This window comes from Monomorium pharaonis, chromosome 3, assembly GCF_013373865.1.
Source record: "Monomorium pharaonis isolate MP-MQ-018 chromosome 3, ASM1337386v2, whole genome shotgun sequence".
Taxonomy (NCBI): Eukaryota; Metazoa; Arthropoda; class Insecta; order Hymenoptera; family Formicidae; genus Monomorium; species Monomorium pharaonis.
The window spans coordinates 29,853,900-29,875,408 of record NC_050469.1 but is presented as its reverse complement, the minus strand read 5'-3'; the positions used below and the strand labels follow the sequence as shown (position 1 = coordinate 29,875,408).

The window sequence follows — 21,509 nt, the reverse complement described above, 5'->3', positions numbered from 1 at the left end:
TTGTATTTCATTTGTTATATCATTAAAAGATTGTTTACCAATATATAAGACTGACCTTCGTACATTTGCTTCTTCTTTGTTTGACATTCATACTTTTAATATACGAAAAAAACTTCATGAATCAGCTAACTTCTTGGCGTATTTTGTAATTTTAATAAATCTATTTGGATCATCGAAACCACGTATAGGCAGATGTTACGAAATGACTTTTCTCTTTCTTCCTATTTCCTTTCTTCCTTTTTTTTTACAAGGGACTTCAATGTGCTTGAATTTTCAGATCGGTTCTAAAAAGGAGCATGGTTTTTTAAATTATGTTTATTTAGTGTATACACACGAGATCCATTATATTTTGTTAATCTTCTGGTAATTTTTAAATGCACACGGGGCATGTACATGTACTATCTTATGATTTCTATTTACAATCCTGATTGAAATTTTTATCTTCCACACTTCAATTCATAAAGTTGAAACTGCATACTGGCTTACAAAATATAAGAAGCCAAAGTCCGCCAACTAAATTAAAATTCAAGAATATTTCGTTTTTTTGTCGTAGTAGGAACTTCTGCGTGATTCGCATATTCTGCACATGCATTTCACGCAATATTTACATTCCTCGAATTTCGTGACGAAAGGGATGTAGTGTTCACTTTACATGATAAACTGTACAATATCAGTATTTGTCAAGTAAACCTCTCTCCCCCTCTCTCCTTCGTCATTTTTTTTTTAATAAACTATAATTACACTCACACACTACCCGATATTTTTAAGCAACTACCTATATTTTAGAACAGATATGTACAAAGTGATTTTAATCACCTTGTTCATCTAATTGTCATATAATATAAAAAAAACTATGAAAAATTATTCGGGAGACGCTCAATACATATATATACCTGACACATCGAAGACAATAAAATCTCTAGCAAACTTGGACTTTAGACCTCGAGTATGCAACAAAATTGATATGTAATTGTATCTCCTTAGATACAATGAAATAATAGACAAAGAACATTCGTGGATTATACCAACATTGGTTAGCGTCATTGTTAAATTTTCTCTCTACCTATACATAAAAAATTAAAACTATACTTTATAGAAAAGGATAAGAAATCACTAATTAGAATTAATGAACCGGGCTCATTGGCGCAATCACTGATCAGACATCAATTTACACATACATATATAATATGTATGTATAATTGACGAGACAGAATGTGATGTCAAAATTACAAGTTTCTTGAATGTATCAGCGTATAAGTATACAGTAAATAATATTTATTTACAATTACAATATTTTTTGCAATAGGATAAGGTCCAGACAAATTGAATTATGTCTGATAGCGCAAGCATAACGTCTGCTTCATGCAGAGCGTTAAGATTACTGTATTATGAACACAAAATTGTAGTTGCGAGTTTTGTAGCAGCTAAATTATAATTACATGCCATCGGCTTGTACACCTCGAGCCAGGCTTCACATATATGAACGTAATAATTTAAATTTAAAACAATTCAATATAAAAATATGGGAGCTCAATTATGAAAAAATGGGCCTCTACACTTACAACTTATAATCTATATATCTATTAATTACTTACAGATTATCAATATTGTTCATGTTATCTCCTATTCTAGAAATATTAGCAGCATCGTGGGTGGTATTGTTTGGAAACAATACAATCCATTTAAATACTATCTCATTGTAACTTTTTTAAGTGAAAAACTCCTGTCTCGTTATGCCTTAGCACACTGTTTAAACACGCACATTCATCCGTCTTAGGCACATTACATACTCTACATAAAAGCACATCACAATCATGTGTTTGAGCTGATCTCAAACGGTCTTTGCTCACTTGTATTTTCTGACCAACATGATCATAGAGATGTGTACACAGGCTACAATATGAGACAAGTTGTATGAGAGCAGCAATGATCATAGGTTGGCATGAGACTAATAGGAGTTACGAATACGAATTAAGAATATGCTCATGTGGCATAACGCTTGGTCCAAAGCCGCGCTATGCGATCGTGTTCTTCTCTATTTTGTAGGTATTGCGTCGCTATACTACCTACCAGTGGATCAGCTGTAAGATAATATCGTGTGAAAGATCGACGTAATAATTATGTAAAAGAAAATACATTGCCAGAATGAATCTTGAGAGCCATATGAGAAAAGTATCATACATCGTATATATCTTATATCAAATTTAAATAATCATAAATAATATGTCTACCTGGATTGCAGTCTGTTAAAAGGGAACATATTGACAGTAAGACCTTTGAAATTGTCAATGCAGGGGACCAATTGTCCTTTAATATGTCCAAACAGATAACTCCTTGACTATTTATATTGCAATGGTAGATGCGCGTTCGGAATGTAACCTGCAGAATAACACAGTTTATTTGGAGTATAATTGTATATAACAAAGTATATGTCATACTAATTAAAAATAAAAAAATGACTATAAACTTTATCAGAAAATTTTATAGTTGCAAGGGATTATTACTGCAATATTTGCCAATCTCTTTAAATAATTCATTATGTAATAAATAATTGTAAATATTTACTCAAAAATTTTGTAAAAAAATTTCTTGAAAATGTTTGAATTTTTCAGGAATTTTATTTAAAATTCTAAGTAAAATTAAATAATTTTTTAACATAATTTTGAAATAAATACATTTTATTATATATTTTAATCTTCTTTAATATAAAAAAAGTTATTTAAATTTTGAATATTAAATTTAAGAAAGTATTAAAAAGAAATAAACTAATTGTGACACAACGTTAATTTAAAATGAAAAATACATGTATCATTTTTTTATTGTCACTAATTATTTTTAAAAAATTTGTATATCACAAAAGAAAAGAAGGAGAACATATATGTGTATGCCATATTTATTGTTGATCAAGTTATCACAAAAAAAACGATCAAATAAATTTGTTAAAAAAGTAGACTAAATTTAAATTTAAAAGCATCCAAAAATTTTCCTTGTATCACAATAAAGTCCCCATAAAAATTCATAATTTTCTAAAATAAAAAATTAATTTTTTTCCAGGTTTTTCTAAGAGTAAACACTGTATATGAAAATATCAGTATTTCCAAATATTAATATTTTAAATATTGTAATACTTTGATTTAAATTTCTATCAATTTTTTTACACTGTGATATATTAATGTAATCCTGTACTGTTGTATTACACACAATTAAAAAAAAATCAAAGAAACCATCAACCTACCTTAGGAGGTTTAAAAGGATATTCTGGCGAGAAGTGTATATCAAGAAAGAACACTCCACCTTCATAAACCGAACCTGGAGGACCCAATATGGTAGAAACCCATTCATATAAGTTATCGCCTTTTGGTCCTGCACTGTAAAATCAATTGGTTGACAATTAAATCTTCATATTTTTCTTTTAAAGTATATAATTATTTCATAATTCACATTATTACATTAGTATAAAAGATACTATTTTAAGAGATCGTAGTTGTCAACAATACCTGCAATTGGGAGGTGGGTCTAGCGTAATTTCTGCCAATTCCTTTTGTATCCTAAAATAAAAATGTAAAAAACACTTAGTATTTACAAGTAATTATAGATGTTTGCTATATTTTAATTAATGTCCAATATTTTTTATTTTATTACTATAAATACATGCAATTACTGTGTTGCATAATGAGTTTATTGCATTACCTTTTGGCGGACGTTCCTAAAGCTTTTGACATCTTTGGATTTGGCTTAGCTTCTTTACTATCTGGTTTATTGTCTGCCAAGGAGGAACCACGTCCCCGTCCAGTTCCACTAGAGCCTGCTCCCGACGACATGACTCTGTGATAAAAAAACACACACATACACAGATGTTACGCATGAACTTCCAATTGGCGATATTTAATGGAAGGATAAATATCATAAAAGCGATTAATTTTGGAGCACAGTAATGGGAGGGTACGATGGAGTACGCATTGCATTTTTACATCTTCGTTTTACCGTGCTCGGCATTTGCGAGATATTCTTACGGAATGGCCGAGATTATTGAAAATTAGTGTGTACGATGCATAAATCCATCGTTGAAAGAAAGAAGAAGGAAAACGGTAGAACGAGTCTTGTTCGCAGAGACCGATGTCGCACGTGCGAAAAACAACAAACAGAGCGGAACAAACGAAGTCGAACGTACGAAGTAAACCGAAATCTATGGTTAACGATATGCACGACACGGAGTAGCCAAGAAACGCCGATTATATAGACAAACTAGTAGATAGCGCAAATCGAACGCTTCCAGGAACTCTCCGGTCGTCTCTTTCTCTCACTCTCTCACCCGGTCACAGGGGGAGGGGAGGGGTAGCTCGCGATGTGTCGCACGACAAAGAGTCACGGTCGACACAAAACACACAATTTTCCGCCCCTTGCCTTCACGGCCCTCCCCTCCCGGCCCCGCGCTGGCCTAGGCCAGAAACATAAACACATCGCGCGTACTTGATCGTCGACGCCGGGATAAGTGTCCGCTCGCTCGCTCCGGATATCCAGCGCGTCGTATATTTTTAAACGGCGTCGCGTGGCCTGGGCGCCGCGACGTGCGATGGACACGACGATCCGAGGAGCCGGGCGGGCGGCTTCCCGAGAGGGAATGGGACGAAGACCTTCGACGTTCAATTCGTCATCGCGTCGTCGTCTATTACCGGGTCGGGGGGCGACTCCCGAGGGGGGTCCAACGCGCCCAAAATTGATTTCCCTTCACGGAGCGCACGGACGAGCACGCGTTTTTCTCTCTCTCTCTCCCCCCTCCCCCTCTCTCTTGCGCTACACACACACCACACACACACACATATACACACATAAATGCACACACTCTCTTTCTCTCTCTCGCGCGCGCGCGCGGAAGCAAGAGGCGAGGCTTGTTCTGGCTGCGGCTGGAAAACCTCAGAGCCGACGTACATTCCGTGTCCCTTTTCGGAGACACGACCCGCGCACGACGCACGCACACACACATACGCACACACATATATACATACACACAGGATGCCACTTCTCTGACCGTTCTTTCCTAACCCTCTCCGTATCTTTTCCTTCTTTTCTCCCCGGGAGGCTCGGCGGTCCTCGCGAGCCGCGAGAGAAAAGAAGCGGCCGAGAGAAACGTAAGCGCGCCGCTCGGCTCGGCCTCTCGGCCGTTGTACCTCGTGTCCGGTGTCCACGCCGTGTTTGCTGCCGTCGTCTCGCGGCAAGCAGCGGCTTAGCTTCGCCGGGTCGCCGACGATGAGCGGCGGAGGGGGGTAGAAGACGAAGAGAGACAGAAGCGGCGCGGGGAAGGACCGACCGGTCCACCGCTTCAGACGCGAGACGGCTCCCTCGTCGGCGCCTCGGCGCGACGGTGTCGCCGGGATAATGGAGCCGCGCGATGAATCTGGAGCGGGATGCTCGCGGCCCGTGGCGACGGCGATGTAGACGGCGACTCCGTTATCGTCCTCGAGTCAGGGCGGAGGTACGCGGGGAAGCCCGCGCGAGTAACGCGTCCTACGACGGAATCGCGTCGCAGCTCTCGATGCGGAAGCAACAGCAGCAGCAACACTCACGAGGAACGCGCGCGACTTTGTCGCGACGACATCCGTCCGATGAATCGCAGACAACGATGTTGACGACGATGACGATGACGGCCGCGACGAGCACGCGACAACGACGCCGAGAAGAAACGATCGCGGACGAGGATGCGGCAGCAGCGGCGGCGGCGGAATTCGAATCGCCCTCGCGAATTGTCCTGTCCCGGAAGCCCAGCGCTTCTCAGGTCCTCGTCCTCGTATCGCGACCATTCATCTCACTTTCATGTCCCGAAATCGCGATCGCGGCGTCCTTCTCCTCTCGGCGAGCGCCGAAACGTGCGCATCTCTGCGTCTCTGCGTCGCCCAGAGCTGCCAGATTTTGCCGGGTTGCCCGGCACGGTAGGCCGACGCATGCGCTTACGAGTTGAAATACAGTAACGTATCACAAATCTGTAGACTCTTGTGACTACACACTCAGGTGTGCGTGGATAAGTAGAGAGTAGAATGTTCACATAATGATAAAAAGTACACATTTTTCTGTAATTAAGAAAAATATTTTATTTGGCAAAAATACTACTGAGATATCCTCTGTACTGAGAGTACTGGGCCCGCCAAAATTAAGCGCCCATAATACACATAACTGTATTTGCCATCCATTACACATGCGCGGCTTGACCCATGGCGGGGGGTCTGGCAGCACTGGCGTCGCCGGATGTTGACTCTGTCGCCGCGGCGGCGGACGCTGGCGAAACAACTCTACGCACAGAGTCCACGCTACGTTTTCGCGAGAGCGCTGTGATCGGCGCCCGGCGCGCCCGGTATATCTAACGGCGCGCGCGCGCGGCGGCGGCCGGCCGGCCGGAAAATTCCCTAGCGCGCCGTGAGAGCGCGTAGCCGTCGCGCGTGATTCCTCCCTAAAATATTTACGCGTGAAATACAAATAATTTACCGTATTGCACAATACAATGTAAACCACGTAAGCTATGTTACGTTGTTTTTACATGCCAATTATGTAAACAATATAGTCTGTGGATCAAAGAAGATTTAGATTTCATCAGAAATAATGAAAATTATATTTTATAAAAAACTTTTTATATTATATATGTTTATTTTACCCAATATGAAAGTTAGGTATATTGACAATTTTATTATTTAATAACTTTTTCTACAATATATATAATCTAATTTATAATAATTTACAATGCTTGAATTATCTACACAACAAATATTTGTGTAAACATAACGTAAACAATATGTAAATATCTATGTAGATGGAAGCTTTTACCGTACCTGATAAGAATTAAGCGGGAGAGGAAGGTAGGAGGGAGGGAAAGAAAAAATTTTCTATATACTTGTAATTATATAAATATATGTATATATAATTATATATTTAAAAATATAATCAAAATACTAATAATTCCATGGACAATTTTTCTCCAAACTTTAATTTTTTTTGGAACACAAAAATAAAATATAAAAAGAAATTTATTTCATAATTCAAAAAGTTGAAAATAATTAATTTTGAATTCTATTTTGTTATTTTAGGCACAAGAATAGAAAATACTATATAAATTAATGTTTGTTTCGCATTTTTTAAACACATAAAAATTTTCTTGCAGCTTCTACAAGTTTTTTATTTCGAATAATTTTAATAAAGTCTTAATAATTTACCATTCCTAAATTTAGTATTTAATAAAATAATCTTAATAATTTACATGTCAAACTATTAGTTTTGACAAGGTATTTCTTTATTTTTTGCTACCTCCAAGCGAATAACTTACCAAGAAAGATATCGAAATAAATACTCTATATATTCCACAGTGATTTGTGGTATTTATATCTGGTATCTGTCTACTTGCTGTCGAAACCGTAAAAAGAGAGCACATCGATTCTGATGAATAATATCGGCGTAAGTCTAACGGCTCATGTTTTGTCCGTCGTAACTATGGCTACAACTTGCTATGCAGAGAGAAAAGTATCGCGTCGGAGGCGTACGATCACAGAGGAAGACCCTCGGCACAAGTGTGCGAATTCAGGCGACGACGTTAGAGGCAATCCGGGCGAAATGAATGATAAGGATGACAGCGCTTGGGTGTTCGATTCCTTGATTGGATTTTTGCAAGGTCCCATTTGGTCCTCGCCCCTGATGACCTTCATCGAGGAGAAGTCCCTCGGTTCGTACAACCATCGGAAATGCTTTCTTTTTTCTCTCTATTTTCTCTCGACGGAACTCGTCAGTTGTTCGACTGAAATTTCTTGATTCGCAGTAAGAAATAAGAAGAAAAGTTTTATTGCGTGACCTGTAACAGAAACATTCGTCTCTAATACCTTTCGGAATAAACTACTTGCGTCGAATAAAATCTAGCACTAATCAAAAGCTCACTTTTAAATTTACTTAAAAATGCACTTTACCTAGTATATACTAATTAAATGAATGTTATTAATTAAATGATTATAAGAAGAAAAATAACAGGAAATTGAAATCGACAGCAATGTATTTGTTCAGTACAACAAACACTTTTTAAAGAAATGATTGTCTGAGTTTTTATAATCAAATTATACATATATTATGTATATATTATGTGTACTTTATTTTATGATTTATTATAATATATAATATTGTTCAATTTGCTAACTATAGAAAGTAATAAATTTATATGTAGATCTTTTAGGAATAAATATATATTTTTGCATTGGGCTAATATCAGAGAATAATAATTTTCAATATTGTTAATCATGACAAAATTAAATATAATTATAATATACTTTATAAGAATAAATCTTAACAAATTTTATTATTATTGATTGATCCAATCAGTATATAGAGAAGATTCTATATTTTTGTATATTATGTATTCTATGGAATATTTTCCAAATTTAACTTTTCAGATATTCAAAGCCTTATATTATAATAAAAATAAAATATTCACGGAATAATGATTACCATGTTAAATCATGCATAGAAGATTTTATTTTATATGTGATAATGTAAAAGTTATGTTTAGTTTCTTTGTTATTTCCAATTTATTTTTATTTTAGACCTTATTATATACGTTGCATGTTAAACAATTTTTTGTGTTTATTCATACAAGTTCTACATAGAAAATATAATTTGATTTGTGTGATTGAAATAAAGATTTTATTTTCATTTAATTTATTTCAATATATCTCCATATATATATATACATATATACTGTATGTTTTTGAAAAATAAAATAAAATGGTCCTTATTCGTACTTTATTGATAGGTATAATTTTTTCGTAAAGAAAGTAGAGACCTTCGTGACTTTGAAAAGCTTTCCACTACTGTATAATGAAGTATTTATTTATAACGTAAATAAATGTATAAAGTCTCTTACCAATATGTTGCAGTTTTCGAGGCCAATACCGAAGATTGCGAAGAGTATCGAAAAATATATCAGGAGTACAAGAACTTAGTCGACCTGCTGCTTGGATGCTTCATGGAAGACATGGGAATCACACCGGAACAATTCGAGCACGCGTGCACTGTTAACAGAGATACAAAGATTCCAATACATTTTCAACAAGTACGACTATTGTGCACAGATACATGCATATGCTTGTTTTTTTTTTTTTTCGTTTTTGTAACTTAGATCACTTTTATGGTAAATGTCTCATGAAATATTTAAAAACTCTATATATATGCATACATAAGAATGCAAAAATTACTTAGTACACATGCAATTTGCCTTACATTTTTTATTAACAAATGTATTGTTCTTTTATTAAAAGTTATACGTTCCGTCGCGTGTTTTATAGAATTTATTCGAACAAATATGGGCGGCGAATGAATACGAGATATTCAAAAGGATGATGATACAAAAGAACTTAGAGCTCCAGCTGCAAGCGCTAAATATGATCGAACAAAAATACGGTCTCACACCTGCCTCCCTTGTGTACGAGACGGATGGTTTTATCGATGACGAACTGGTCATGGAAGATTTGATACAGTATGTGTGTTATATCGTTATAATATATTAATATATTAACCAATGTGTATATGTGTATGTATTAGAGCTCGTAAAAAAATCGAAACGGTTTTTGGAAGAATGGGAATTGCATTTATATCTTTTGTATGTATGCGCAGCAAACATACTTTGGAAGATCAAAGTGAAGAACCAGGTATAGCCTCGGAAACAACGTTGATTGCAGAACACGAGCGTTTAGCTGCCGAATATCACAATGAAAGAGCATTATTGGATGAGGCATTAAGAAAATCGAAAGACAGCTCCCGAAATGCTTCCGACGACGAGTCAACAGAAGACGTTGAGTGCGCCAACGTATCTGCTCAGAAAAAAGAGCCGTTAGATAAACTTCAATTCGGGAAGACCGAGCCTCTCAAACCAATACCGACTTCGAAAAAGAAGTCTGACGAAGATGAGGTAATTATTTTTTATTTATTTGCGCAATATCGATACAGATGCTTTTCCATAAACATCGAAGAAAATTCTAATAGAGTCGGAATTGCGGAAGAATGAACGATAAATTTGCTTTAAGTAAAAAATTTGAAGGGACGTAAAAATATATATAAATTTAAATACAAATATTGTGTGTCTTAAGTTAATATCGGTATCGTTAAGTTAATATTAAATACTATTAATATTAAATTTCTTATTATTTTATATACCGTAGAAGAAATATTTTGTTACTAACAAGTGTGTTTTCTTCTTTTCTCGAGCACAGAATAGTTTCGGCTCTAATTTCCAATCTGCCAATAATGTATAATGCATATAGAAATAAAAAATTATTACATTATTTATAATTTTATATTATTACAGATGAATGAGGAAGATATTAAAAAGAGGCAAGAATACTTGAAAGCCAGACGAGATAAACTTGTAGCTTTGAAAAAAGAGGCTAGGAGCCAACAGCTGGAGATGAATAAAACTCGACCGAGTTCGGCTAGAGTAGTTGCTGAAGCTACTATGAAAGGGCAGCAAGAATTAGAAGTGGCCCAAGCTATAGATCCTTCAATACTTCAAGTACGAAAGGCTCTTGCAGCTCGATTAAAAGCTGAAGTTGTGCATAAGTAATTTTATAATTTCGTTTTTTTATTATATATAAAACATAAAATTATATATTGGTTTTTCATAATTAATCATAGAAATCTTAAATCTGCAATTCCAGTAAAGTGCTTCACATTAAAGATTGAATTGTGATATCTAGAAAAATAGTACATGCAAGATTGTATTTAGTCGTCATATCGTACGTCAGATATAAATTGCGAGAAATGTACAAAAATCTATGAAATGTTTACACATTTTTACGTCTTATTTAAAAAATATTTTTCTTCCTAAGTAATGTTTTCATAAAGAAAGTAAAACATAATTAATATCTGCAACCAACCATTATACTATTTTATCTTATCTTATATTATATTGTTTAAAAATGTGATTTTTTTAACAAAACTATGTTCAATAAAAAATAATCTAATATAATAAAATACTGCGTTTTTAATGTTTCTTTTCATTATTATATAAAAATATTGTTTGCATAAATATGAAATATTAAATAATAAGGATTTTAAGTGCACATTTATAAATATAAATATAAGAAAAAATATTATAAAATGTTTAAAAATCCATAATTATTTCACATATCAATTAAACACATTAATTATCAAGTATGTTCTGCTTTTATATTCAAGAGGAACTCAAATTAGATATTAAGGTAGATTAGCTTTGTTAACAAATATTCATCTAATTTTAAATTTTATTTAATTAAATATTCTTCGCAACTTCTACAACACACTATTTATATAACACACATTTATCATTCTCACTTTTTTGCAATCTACTTTCTAACAAATAAAATAGATTTATAGCACAATACCAGCAATAAGTACGTTGTATGTATAAATATTTAACTGTTCTAGTCATTATTTAATTGAATACTGAAGTATATTTCTATGTAGAATAATAAAAATCAATGTTTATCTGTAACATACGAAATAAATTCTCTCTATTGTATTGCACACACACACACACATATATAGAAATGTGTCACAGATGATATATACATATATATATATATATATCTGTGTGTGTGTATGTGTGGAGGATGGGAAGGATGAGGGAGAGGGATGCGCGCGCACATACTCAGTATAACTATCATTTTTTAATTAAATTACTTAATTAATTAAGTTTAATTATCTTTTTGCCATCACAGATATCGCGATTTCTACTTACAACAATCAATAAATTTCAATATTAGAAATAAATTTGCTATAATCAATTTAGAATACAATATTGGCAAAGAGAGTGAAAGTTAACTTTCTCTTCAATAGTTGCGTGTTTTGTGCTATAAATCCTGTATTTATATATCACTTTTGTTGTGCCTGATCATTCTTTCATACTCCAGTAAAATAAAATGCAAAATATCTTTTTTCAATATACAATGCATTCATTTGTTATTATAATACACACAAGATTGTATACCTTATACTTGCTCTTAATGCACAAAATTTTTAAATAGCTTTTCATATAAAAAGATTTCTATCTCTGGGCTCACTCACACACACACACACACACACGCACACACACACTCATAAACACACACACACACACACACACACACACGCACGCACGCATGTACTGTATGTATCTCTCAAAAAAAAGTTTATCTTAGTTTACTGTATAATTAAAAACGCATGCTAGAATCAGCATGTGATATTATACAATGTGTGCATGTCTCATTTTTTTCCTTTAATATTATATCGACGGGGTTCAAAAAAAGTATAAAGTTGCGTTTAGCAATGGTTTTGAGGCAGAATGTTTGAGATTGTTATCATATCATATATTTAAAGCTATATTGTATAATAATGTCATAATAAATATGAAATATTATATTTAATAGAAGACATATGATAAAATACCAACATCTTCAGAGCAGCCGATAAATATGAGATTATAATGATCTTGTGTGCTAGTAAATTTAATTGGATTGAAGGTTTTATTTTACTTTATATTAAAAGTATATCTTTATTCTACAAATATGAATCTGTAATGATAAGAAAATATGTTCGGCACATTTGTTTCTTCAAAATTTTAAAATTTAATACGATACACACATATTAAATATTAATATAAAAAGGAAAATAAAAGTGTCGAAGCTTGCAAATAATAATTAAGAATATCATTGATCGACAAAATGTATAATAAGAGCGTAACACACTCTGTACAAATGTATATATCAAAGTTCTCAATTTAAGTAGCACGTAATCGCATTTACTCTCTATCACTTAGAGATATTAATTCATTTCTTCTTTTTTTTACTTACATTCTTTACACTCAATAACATTCTAGGCTTAATATTTGTTCTTTATTATCGAATAAATTGTGGATATATGTAAAACACATAAAGAACAACATCAGCATATTACGTAACTAATTAATATTAGCTTTTCTTACATTTCCCCCTTTTATGATCAGTCCAAGTTGCACAACATTTTATATACATGTATCATTCAGCTCCAGCAGAACTTGTCTGTTCAGATATTCACAATTTGTTCATCTTGCAATTCGATTAATACTTCTGAATCCCTTTCGCTATAGTAAGAGTTAATATATATGTATATGTGTACATGTGTATCTTCACTGTAATATTTCAAGCATTATGTACTTACAGTCCGTAAAGCAGTCTTGGAAATTCTTTCTGATATTAGGCATATCGTTAAAAAATCTGTACATTAATTTGTATCACTTTTCTGTATAATCAATTCAACCAAAAACGATGTAAAAATGAATGTTATTGATGCGATATACACTGTAGAAAATATATAGTGGTAAATAATTAAATTTCCACTGTTTGCATGAATGGTCCAAATGTATACTTTTTTTCTGGAGCTGATTCAAATAGACAAAGCTATTCTGATACTGTAAAATAAATTTCAATTTAAAGCAATTATATATATATATATATATATATATATATATATATAGTTTTAAAATTATTCACTTCTACAAGATGAAATTATAATTATATCTATAAATCTCATCTCTTTTTTGTTAATTTATATAATAGTATAAGTATGAATTAAAATTTATATATTGCATCTTGAAATTATGTTTTTACTCAATATATAAATTATACGTTGTTATAAACATGTTTATAATTTAACAAAGCTAAATTGTATACAAGTTCATTTTTACAAAGCGCTTTTTTGTCACATTTTTAGGTCCACTCTGCTCATGTAGATATGAATGTATTTTATACACAAGCCTAATATTCAAACGTTTCACGAGACATTCAGGTTATACTTTACACATCAAGGATTAACATTGGGCATGAAGTGCAGACTGATAAATATACATAAATCAAGTATTTATTGTACAATTACTACTACTTACATTGACAACCGAAAAGCTTATTGAAAGTATTTCAAAGGAAACTGAATCCTTAAAGAAATTGCATGTTTCTGATTAATCCATGAGTGTGGTTGTTTTACAATCGTTACAAATATACATATATATACAAACTAAATACTACTTCTGTCGAATTGGATAAAGTTTCATAGTGCCTGACTCTCTTGAAGAATCGGTCTTTCTATCGCTCAGATAGGAAAACTTACGAATGGCAAAACAAAACGCTCGCGGTTGTTTTTGTGCAGTACATCTGTACTTCTTGTCTTCTCCGAATTCGATCTTATGTGTTGTCAGTTCTTTCACACTTACCAGATAACTGTGATACACTCTGTAATTACAGTTTAGTCACAATTCACTTGTAACAACTCAATTTAATTGCGACACATCTTGACTTCTCACTGTGTCTAAACTAAGTCTCGATCTCTTGTGTATCCGCAAGTGCATCTACTAAAAAACTTGGATAATTTTGGCCAAATCTTAGACTCTATCCTCAATTATCCATGAGATTATCTTCCGTAATGCACAAGATGTTTCCAGACGAGTGGAATGGACTCTCTATGATTTGTTTAGTATCTCTTACTTTTTTAAAAACATTATACAATACATTGTGCTACATCATATATTATGCCACAATACTACCACTGTTCGTTTCATTAAAGAAAGTTCATTCTTCCTTTGTTTTTATACATTCGACCGAGATAGCTTACTTAGTTTTCATTCAGATCTTATTTATGTTTCACATATTATACATGTATCAACACAAACAGACCTATGAATGAGTGCCCACCATACTTTTTTTTTAAAGCACTTATTGTTGTGTCCATTCCTTAGCGATTCCCAAAGTTCAATCTATGTCTCTTCTGACAAAGAGGGGATAGATTCGTTTTTACATGTAGGAGGGTCATAAAATGATAATAGCAATTAAAAATCACAAATGTTCTTGTTTTTTCCAAGTTTGGCTACTATGACAATCGTTGTCGTTTTGGGGAAGGACTTAACTCCGAATCCTCATCCTCTTCATCTGAATCTCCTTCATAATCAACTAATCCCTGGAAAAAATTAAATTTATCTTAAAAATCTTAATTTTACATAAAATGTATAGATTCATATAAAATTATTTGATGCAAATTGCAATTTAAAAGCCAATTTAATTTTGACATAAATTCAAATATTGCTGATTTTAATGCATATTTATTAATATTCCTTTTGTATAATAATTTTGTACCAATTTAATTGACTCTTGAATATATATTTTATTTTCTAATATTTTATATTTTCTGACACTTTTATGACTTTAGACGAAATTGACACTACAAATACTTCAAAGTATTTGTAATATTAAATTGACCGCTCACTTTAACATATTTTTTTAAATAAAAATTATTTTTATTTTTTAGATCTTTTTTATCAAATAAAACTGCAGGATTGAAACAATGCTATAATATTCTAATGTATCTGTTTTACCTTCTTAAACAGTGCCGTTCCTGTTTTTTCCACGGTGCCAATATCCGGAGTAGGATTTATGTCCGAAGCAATTGGTGATTCATTCGTTGTTGACGAGCTATTATTGATCTGTGGTTGTTGCGAGGTAATATTATTAGCAGTATTATTATTTAATACAGACTGCTGTTGTTGTTGTTGCTGATGACTTTTCGAATCTGCAATAACCAAATTGCACATAAAATAATAGGCCTTTAACAATAATATTTTATAAAAAAATAATAATAAAATTTATTGTTGTTGTGATTGCTTTACCTTCATCAAATTCTTCTTCTTCATTAAACCACAGCTCCTCTTCCTCGTCTAGCTGCCTCTGGTCCCTTCGATACCGACTATTCCGCAAGATTGATGGGACACTACATGTAAGAAATATCAATATAATTTTAATATATCATAACTTCATAAAAGTAACAGTTCTTAATAATCTGTTGTATAATGCACTTAATGTAATTGAAAAATTTTCTACAAAAATCGAACAAGTCCATTTTTTTTAATCTAGTGAAGTATGTGTCAAATTGTTCTAACAGTAACATTACATTTTCTCTCGGAAAAAAAAAAATCAAAGCCTAAAATTTTATTCTTATATTTATTATATGTTTAGAGAAAAATGATATTTACAAATAATCATATTAAATCATATTTAAAGTTTATTATAAAGTTTCTTGTGCCTTGAAAATTTAATTTTCTGGACTTGGTTGACTTTTATAGGAAATCCTTTAATTTCGTTTGTTTTTGTCAAGTATAAAAAACAAAATAATTTATTGATATTCTCGAGATCAAAATACAAAAAAAAAGAATTGTTATGTCTATATACCTGTCAATTGTAGTTCTATCGCGATCCTTCAACTTATCTTGATGTTGTTCATACCTCAATTTTAATGCCTTAAACGTTTGTACATAATCAATTGCCTCCAGTTCTTTTGAGAAATTTTCAACAACATGCGAACATAATGATTTAATATCCTCCTGAAACATTACAGTAAAATATAGTACAATGCTAAAAATTCTCTTTTATATATTAAAATGCAAAGGCATTTCTGCTTACCAATTTGATAAATTCAAACATTTCCAATATAGCCGAGTCTAAAAGATTGTATCGTCCATTGTTTCTTACAAATGCATCGAATACAGGTGCAAATAGGTTACCCTTAATTATATATCTATTATAAAATTCATCCTTTAATGCTATAATCTTTCTCATAAACCTTAATGCACATAGTACTAAAAATGTGTGTGTTGATTTCATTAAAACCAATATTCTTCTGAGTAGATCTTTATTCAATATGCAATTTTTTATGTGGTACGTATGATGCTCCACGCAGAATGACAACAATTCTAGGATTAATCCCAAAAGTTGTACTGTTCTGTAATCCTCTCTCGCAGGTCGTTCTCCGATCGTGTTTGCCAGGAGAGGGGCTATTAGAGTACCGATACTATTTTTGTAAAAATAATTTAAGAAATCAGTCTTTTCTGATTTGTTAACAGAAGCCAACATATTCTCTGGATCGAGAAGTAAACGTAGTACACCGGCCAGCTGCACTGCTCCACCCAACTCAGGATCACTGTCCCCAACAAGTTGAGCAACTATTACATTCACTAACATTTGGTCCTGCTCCGTGTTATTTATCTGTTGTAATGTATAATCTCGTACAACACTTGGAGAATATTCCACAATATAAGTCAATATATCTATACTGGCCGTTTTTGTCTGCGCATCATTCATCGCCAAAGTAATCTCTAAAGCGGGAAGTATACCAAGTGCTGTTAACGTTTTATAAAATGCCTCCTTTCCCTGTGGCTGAAGATTTTGTGAAAAGTTGCAAAACTCTTTTAAAAAAAGGACTAAGTCGCGCCTTTTGCTATCTAAAGTCGCCTCGTCCGTTAACTGACGAAAAAGTTCAGTAAGAAATTTCTCATCGTCCTGTATCAAAGTCACTATTTCAACTTTATTGAAAAATATAAAACTACTCAATGTACTCAGCATGTTGTCCTCGAATACACTCGGGGTTGGCAGCACTACGTCTTGAATGTATTGAACTCTGTATGTCTGATGGATCTTAGCTAATAGTTCAGTATTTGTGATAGGAATTGCTTGTTTAAATCTAGCCAACTGTCGAAGATACTCTCTATGCCTCTTTGGCTGAGATAACGTCGGCTCATATTCCAGGCAGCCGACAACGTCGAATATCGTGTCGTCGCTGAACATGACCTCAAACAGCGCGTTCTTATTGAGTAGGAAAATATTTTTGAATATGTCGTAGAGGTGATGTAATCCCTCGATATTCTCTAAATCCTCGCATGTACGAAAAAGATTCAGCAATTTCTTTATGTAACCCTCGGACTCTAGCGCCACTGCCAGTTTCTCTTTTCTCATTGGGGACGTAAGACAATTCTCTATGAGCTCATTAATGTCCTCTAATCGACTGAGCTCACACGGAGGTAACTCAATGGGCGGTGCTGCATCTGACATATCATCGAATCGCTCATCTTCGGACTCCTCCACAATATCCTGTGTAATTTCTACAGATGGATCCTTGCCTTGAACCTGGCAGATCTTCTCCCATATTTCGTCACAGCCAGCTTTTTCTTGAAAACTTAGGGCTAAGTCGAAATTGTCTCCCTCGGACCACACTATCAAAGTATCCTAAAATCATATACAGATTTACTTGTATATATCTATAAATGTGTCATGCCACATAAATTATATATTTAGTAGATTAGTGTATGTTTAATAATATAAGACTTTATATTAAATATAAAATATTTAAGAATATATTAAATGTATTCTCATTTTTTAATATTAATATTAATATTAATGTGTATAATAGAAACAAGAAAAACATTGATTCTTCTGTGACATAAAAACATCTTGTCTTATATATTTTATAGTTGCAACATAAAGAATTTCTATTAAGCTTTGTAATAAACAAATTAAAGAAATATATTGATTTCTTTACTCAGTTTCTCATTGTTCTCACATGTTTCATTCAGGAAATCTTTGTACAAAATTGTCAAACTTTATCAGATTAGGAAAAAAGAGGGGAAATTTTTGTAAGAGAGTAATAAGAAAAGAAAATTCATGAAATTCTCTTATTACCTGTTGTTTCTGATATGCTGTATCAGGTTGTATTTTACTCTCAAGCAAGAGAGAGCCATCACTTTCCGCTCTTACCAAAAGGGAAATCCCCTTTAATCTCTCTACATAGGAAGAAGAAACATGTCCAGTTCCACGATCGTCCCATTGTCTGTCCTGATTGAGAGCGTACAGTTTTACTCTTCTACGTGTATCCGTCATGTTGTAAAACCAATTAGCAAACTCTTTGTATCACCAACTATTCCGCATGCCTTTCCAGGTTTCCACTTTTAATCTTTGGCTTTCTCTCTGCAGCTGTCTTTCTCTCTCTCTCTCTTTCTCTTTCTCTTCCCCCCCTATGAGAAAATTCTTCTCAAATACCTGTTGGAGCGATGAACGAATAAAAACCTGGATATGTTATTAAACTTCCGTATGCCCTTGTACGGCCCATCAAGGTCTATTGTTATTGCGTCGTGCGTGTGTATAAACAAAACCCCGTGTGCAGTGGTCTCAAACGAGATGTCAGCGTTTCCTCAACTGAAAAGCGTTCGGCGTCGTTCGCGAGAACTCCACCTCCGCGAGCAACGTGCATGAGCCACACACGCAGTTGATTCCGGTCCCCTATTAGGCGACGATCATATGCCGCGTGCTGCGCGAAAAAGAGAGCCTACCGTGCGGCGTAGGCAATGGACGCGCGTCATGGATACTGAACGTTTTCCCTGGGCCTTTTGTCCCCGCGTTGCGCGTTCGTATGGCGTACAGGCGCGCGATCCTGTCGCGATCCTTTGCACGCGAGTGGGAGAGAGCCCTACCCGGGAGGCGAGTCACGGGGCGCGGGAAAAGTTCGCGTGCCCGCAACGGCTCTCACGTGTTGCGGCGGCGGCCGCGACGTGTCGGAATACGCGACAGTTAGACGACTCGTCGTTGTCGTCTCGAGGACCGGCACGAGAACACGGCTCTCCAGCTTGGACCACCGATCCACTCCCCCGCGGTTCCAGTGAGATCACTGGGACACTGGCGCGTGCGACGCTCCGTTCACTCTCCGCTGTGTGTACGCCGGAATTGTTCCTCTTCCCGCGGTAGCGGCGGCAACAGCAACGACGGGGACAGCAACAGCGACGACGACGACGGCAGCGGCGGCGGTGGTGGTGGTGGCGGCAGCGACGGCGGCAGCGGCGACGACGGACGTGAGTCGTCCGCGGTGGTACGTGGTGGCCACACTCCAACCGCGATACGGTCGCTCACAGGAACACGATTACCTCACGCGAACACCCGTGACAGTCGCCGTCGGCTCGCGTCGCCGCTCGCACCCTTTACCCCTGAGCTGCACCACTCTAAAATTGACATAGGCACCGAGCAGCCACAACACTACATTCCGCCATGATAGATCATAACAACGCGCCACGGGGTCCACCGCGCGCTACGCAGGGACGCGCGGCGCGAGATTCGAATCCCACGCGCGACGGTTCTTCCGTCTCTTTCCTTTCATTTTATTTATGTCAAATGTTGTGTTACTTTTCTCTGCTACATTTTATTTTATCTTTTATACTATTTTCTTATATTTTCGTATGTCCTTTGTATGACATTTATTCTATGTCCTTTTTCATTCCTTTGCGTTTTAGTTTTTTATTAATTTGTCGCTTTTTTATTTATTTATTTGTATTTTTGAGTATTCTTAGAAGGCTTGCTCTAGAAATAAACAGCTTATTTTTATTTCTTTGTTTTTTTATAGTGTCGAGTTTTGAGCAGTGTTTGGGAACATTTGATCGATTTATATAATTATGATTAAAGGATTCAATTTTTAATTACAATAAATTTTATTTAAAAATTGATAAAATTTTTTAAATTATCTTGGAAATAAATCTTAGACTGTAATCAATTAAATTTTTAATCAACATGGTTTAAATAAAAATAAATTGTAGATAAAAATGCGATTACTTTAATTGATTGATTGAAAATAATTAACTATTGCTTAATAAATTCAAAAATTAACCGCTTTAGCTATTGATTTGTAGCAGTGATTGATAGCTAAATAACATTGATTAATGTAATAAGTAAAAAAATAACTTATATATCGACTATTAATATTGATTTATTATTTCGAATTATTATTTCGAAATGACAAATTATAAATCGTAATAGTCACATCGTTGGTAAACCTTGTAAACGTGTCTTTTGTTCATCGACTCTTCCATGACTCTTCCACGACAGTGTGAGATTTTGTCTTCAGTTAATGCATCTTGCTCGCGCAACGATCTCCTCGCATGCCGTCAGAACGCGACGGTATCTTAGATGATGCGTTTTTTTTTCAGAATTCGACGGGATTCCTCGGTTTCTGACGTCACGCTCAAAGATGGCCGGGTGACTTCTCTGGACTTCTCTAAAGTCTGATAATTCGAAAATTAATAAATGTATTGTGATGCCCCCCCCCCTCTCTGTGTGTATGTGTGTATGTGTTCTCGCGCTCACGTTATAATATATTATCCTAATTAAGACAATATATTATAACGCGAGCGCGCATTATTATAATATATTATTCTAATTAATAAATCCCAGATAGCACAAAATATTTATAAAATATTTATAAGAAGGAAAAATATTTATGATAAATATTTTATACATATTTTTAGATCCGAGTTTGCCAGGTACAAAAAAAATTATAACATTTATGAAAATATTTAAAATAAATATTTATACTATTATTATCAAAAAATATACAAATTATTTCGAGTTTATATACTATAAATATTTTTCTGTACATTAAAAAAATATATTTTATATATTGTTGATAATAATACGCGACTGTCATAGCTTGTAATTGGACAAGTTCAAACTCTTATTTCTCACTGTTTTTGAAATATTAATTTACAAATAATTTTTAATTTTTCGAGAATCTTGTTGTTAATAATATTGTGTTTCACAAATTTCGAGACGTCCTGTTATATGTTCAATTTATGATATCAAATGGTAATTCTCTTCGTTCGAGGCGATAATTAGACATTTAAATTAGTATCGCTATGAATT

The 21,509-nt window shown here is 34.3% G+C and overlaps 3 protein-coding genes across 6 annotated transcripts; 1 reads left to right on the top strand and 2 right to left on the bottom strand.

Moving 5' to 3' along the window:
• Window positions 1-247: 247 nt before the first annotated feature.
• Window positions 248-5,717, bottom strand: LOC105837162 (ubiquitin-conjugating enzyme E2-24 kDa). Of its 3 annotated transcripts, none has more exons than XM_012681700.3 (6): window positions 5,169-5,717; window positions 3,691-3,825; window positions 3,498-3,548; window positions 3,236-3,368; window positions 2,232-2,379; window positions 248-2,081 (listed from the first exon to the last, which is right to left on the bottom strand). In XM_012681700.3, the coding sequence occupies exons 2-6, from the start codon at window positions 3,819-3,821 to the stop codon at window positions 1,984-1,986; spliced, it is 561 nt and encodes a 186-aa protein (XP_012537154.1). In that variant the 5' UTR covers window positions 3,822-3,825; window positions 5,169-5,717; the 3' UTR covers window positions 248-1,983. The 3 variants fall into 3 exon arrangements, with proteins under 3 accessions (XP_012537154.1, XP_028044690.1, XP_012537156.1); XM_028188889.2 differs by lacking the exon at window positions 5,169-5,717 and adding an exon at window positions 4,844-5,102; XM_012681702.3 differs by lacking the exon at window positions 5,169-5,717 and adding an exon at window positions 4,471-4,660.
• A 623-nt stretch (window positions 5,718-6,340) lies between these two features.
• On the top strand, window positions 6,341-10,895 carry LOC105829676 (cilia- and flagella-associated protein 36). 2 transcript variants are annotated; one of them, XM_036283714.1, is made up of 6 exons: window positions 6,341-6,504; window positions 7,350-7,702; window positions 8,901-9,076; window positions 9,309-9,499; window positions 9,637-9,931; window positions 10,328-10,895. In XM_036283714.1, exons 2-6 carry the CDS (start codon window positions 7,423-7,425, stop codon window positions 10,580-10,582), a joined length of 1,197 nt encoding a protein of 398 aa, XP_036139607.1. In that variant the 5' UTR covers window positions 6,341-6,504; window positions 7,350-7,422; the 3' UTR covers window positions 10,583-10,895. The 2 variants fall into 2 exon arrangements, with proteins under 2 accessions (XP_036139607.1, XP_012524161.1); XM_012668707.3 differs by lacking the exon at window positions 6,341-6,504 and having other exon boundaries at window positions 7,151-7,702.
• Window positions 10,896-13,854: 2,959 nt separating this feature from the next.
• On the bottom strand, window positions 13,855-19,894 carry LOC105830194 (serine/threonine-protein phosphatase 4 regulatory subunit 3). The gene is made up of 6 exons (XM_012669375.3): window positions 18,510-19,894; window positions 16,458-18,056; window positions 16,227-16,378; window positions 15,668-15,768; window positions 15,377-15,570; window positions 13,855-14,961 (listed from the first exon to the last, which is right to left on the bottom strand). Exons 1-6 carry the CDS (start codon window positions 18,705-18,707, stop codon window positions 14,875-14,877), a joined length of 2,331 nt encoding a protein of 776 aa, XP_012524829.1. The 5' UTR covers window positions 18,708-19,894; the 3' UTR covers window positions 13,855-14,874.
• Between the last annotated feature and the right edge of the window lie 1,615 nt (window positions 19,895-21,509).

Coding starts and splice junctions, on each gene's coding strand:
- LOC105837162 (XM_012681700.3), bottom strand. CDS start 3,821: ATGTCGTCGGGAGCAGGCTCTAGTGGAACTGGACGGGGACGTGGTTCC. Junction 3,369..3,497: donor GACCCACCTCCCAATTGCAG/GTATTGTTGACA, acceptor TTGATTTTACAG/TGCAGGACCAAAAGGCGATA. Junction 2,380..3,235: donor ATCCTTTTAAACCTCCTAAG/GTAGGTTGATGG, acceptor GTTATTCTGCAG/GTTACATTCCGAACGCGCAT.
- LOC105829676 (XM_036283714.1), top strand. CDS start 7,423: ATGAATAATATCGGCGTAAGTCTAACGGCTCATGTTTTGTCCGTCGTA. Junction 7,703..8,900: donor CATCGAGGAGAAGTCCCTCG/GTTCGTACAACC, acceptor AATATGTTGCAG/TTTTCGAGGCCAATACCGAA. Junction 9,500..9,636: donor GTCATGGAAGATTTGATACA/GTATGTGTGTTA, acceptor ATGTATGCGCAG/CAAACATACTTTGGAAGATC.
- LOC105830194 (XM_012669375.3), bottom strand. CDS start 18,707: ATGACGGATACACGTAGAAGAGTAAAACTGTACGCTCTCAATCAGGAC. Junction 16,379..16,457: donor TGTTTGAATTTATCAAATTG/GTAAGCAGAAAT, acceptor GTAATGTTTCAG/GAGGATATTAAATCATTATG. Junction 15,571..15,667: donor AGAAGAAGAATTTGATGAAG/GTAAAGCAATCA, acceptor TGGTTATTGCAG/ATTCGAAAAGTCATCAGCAA.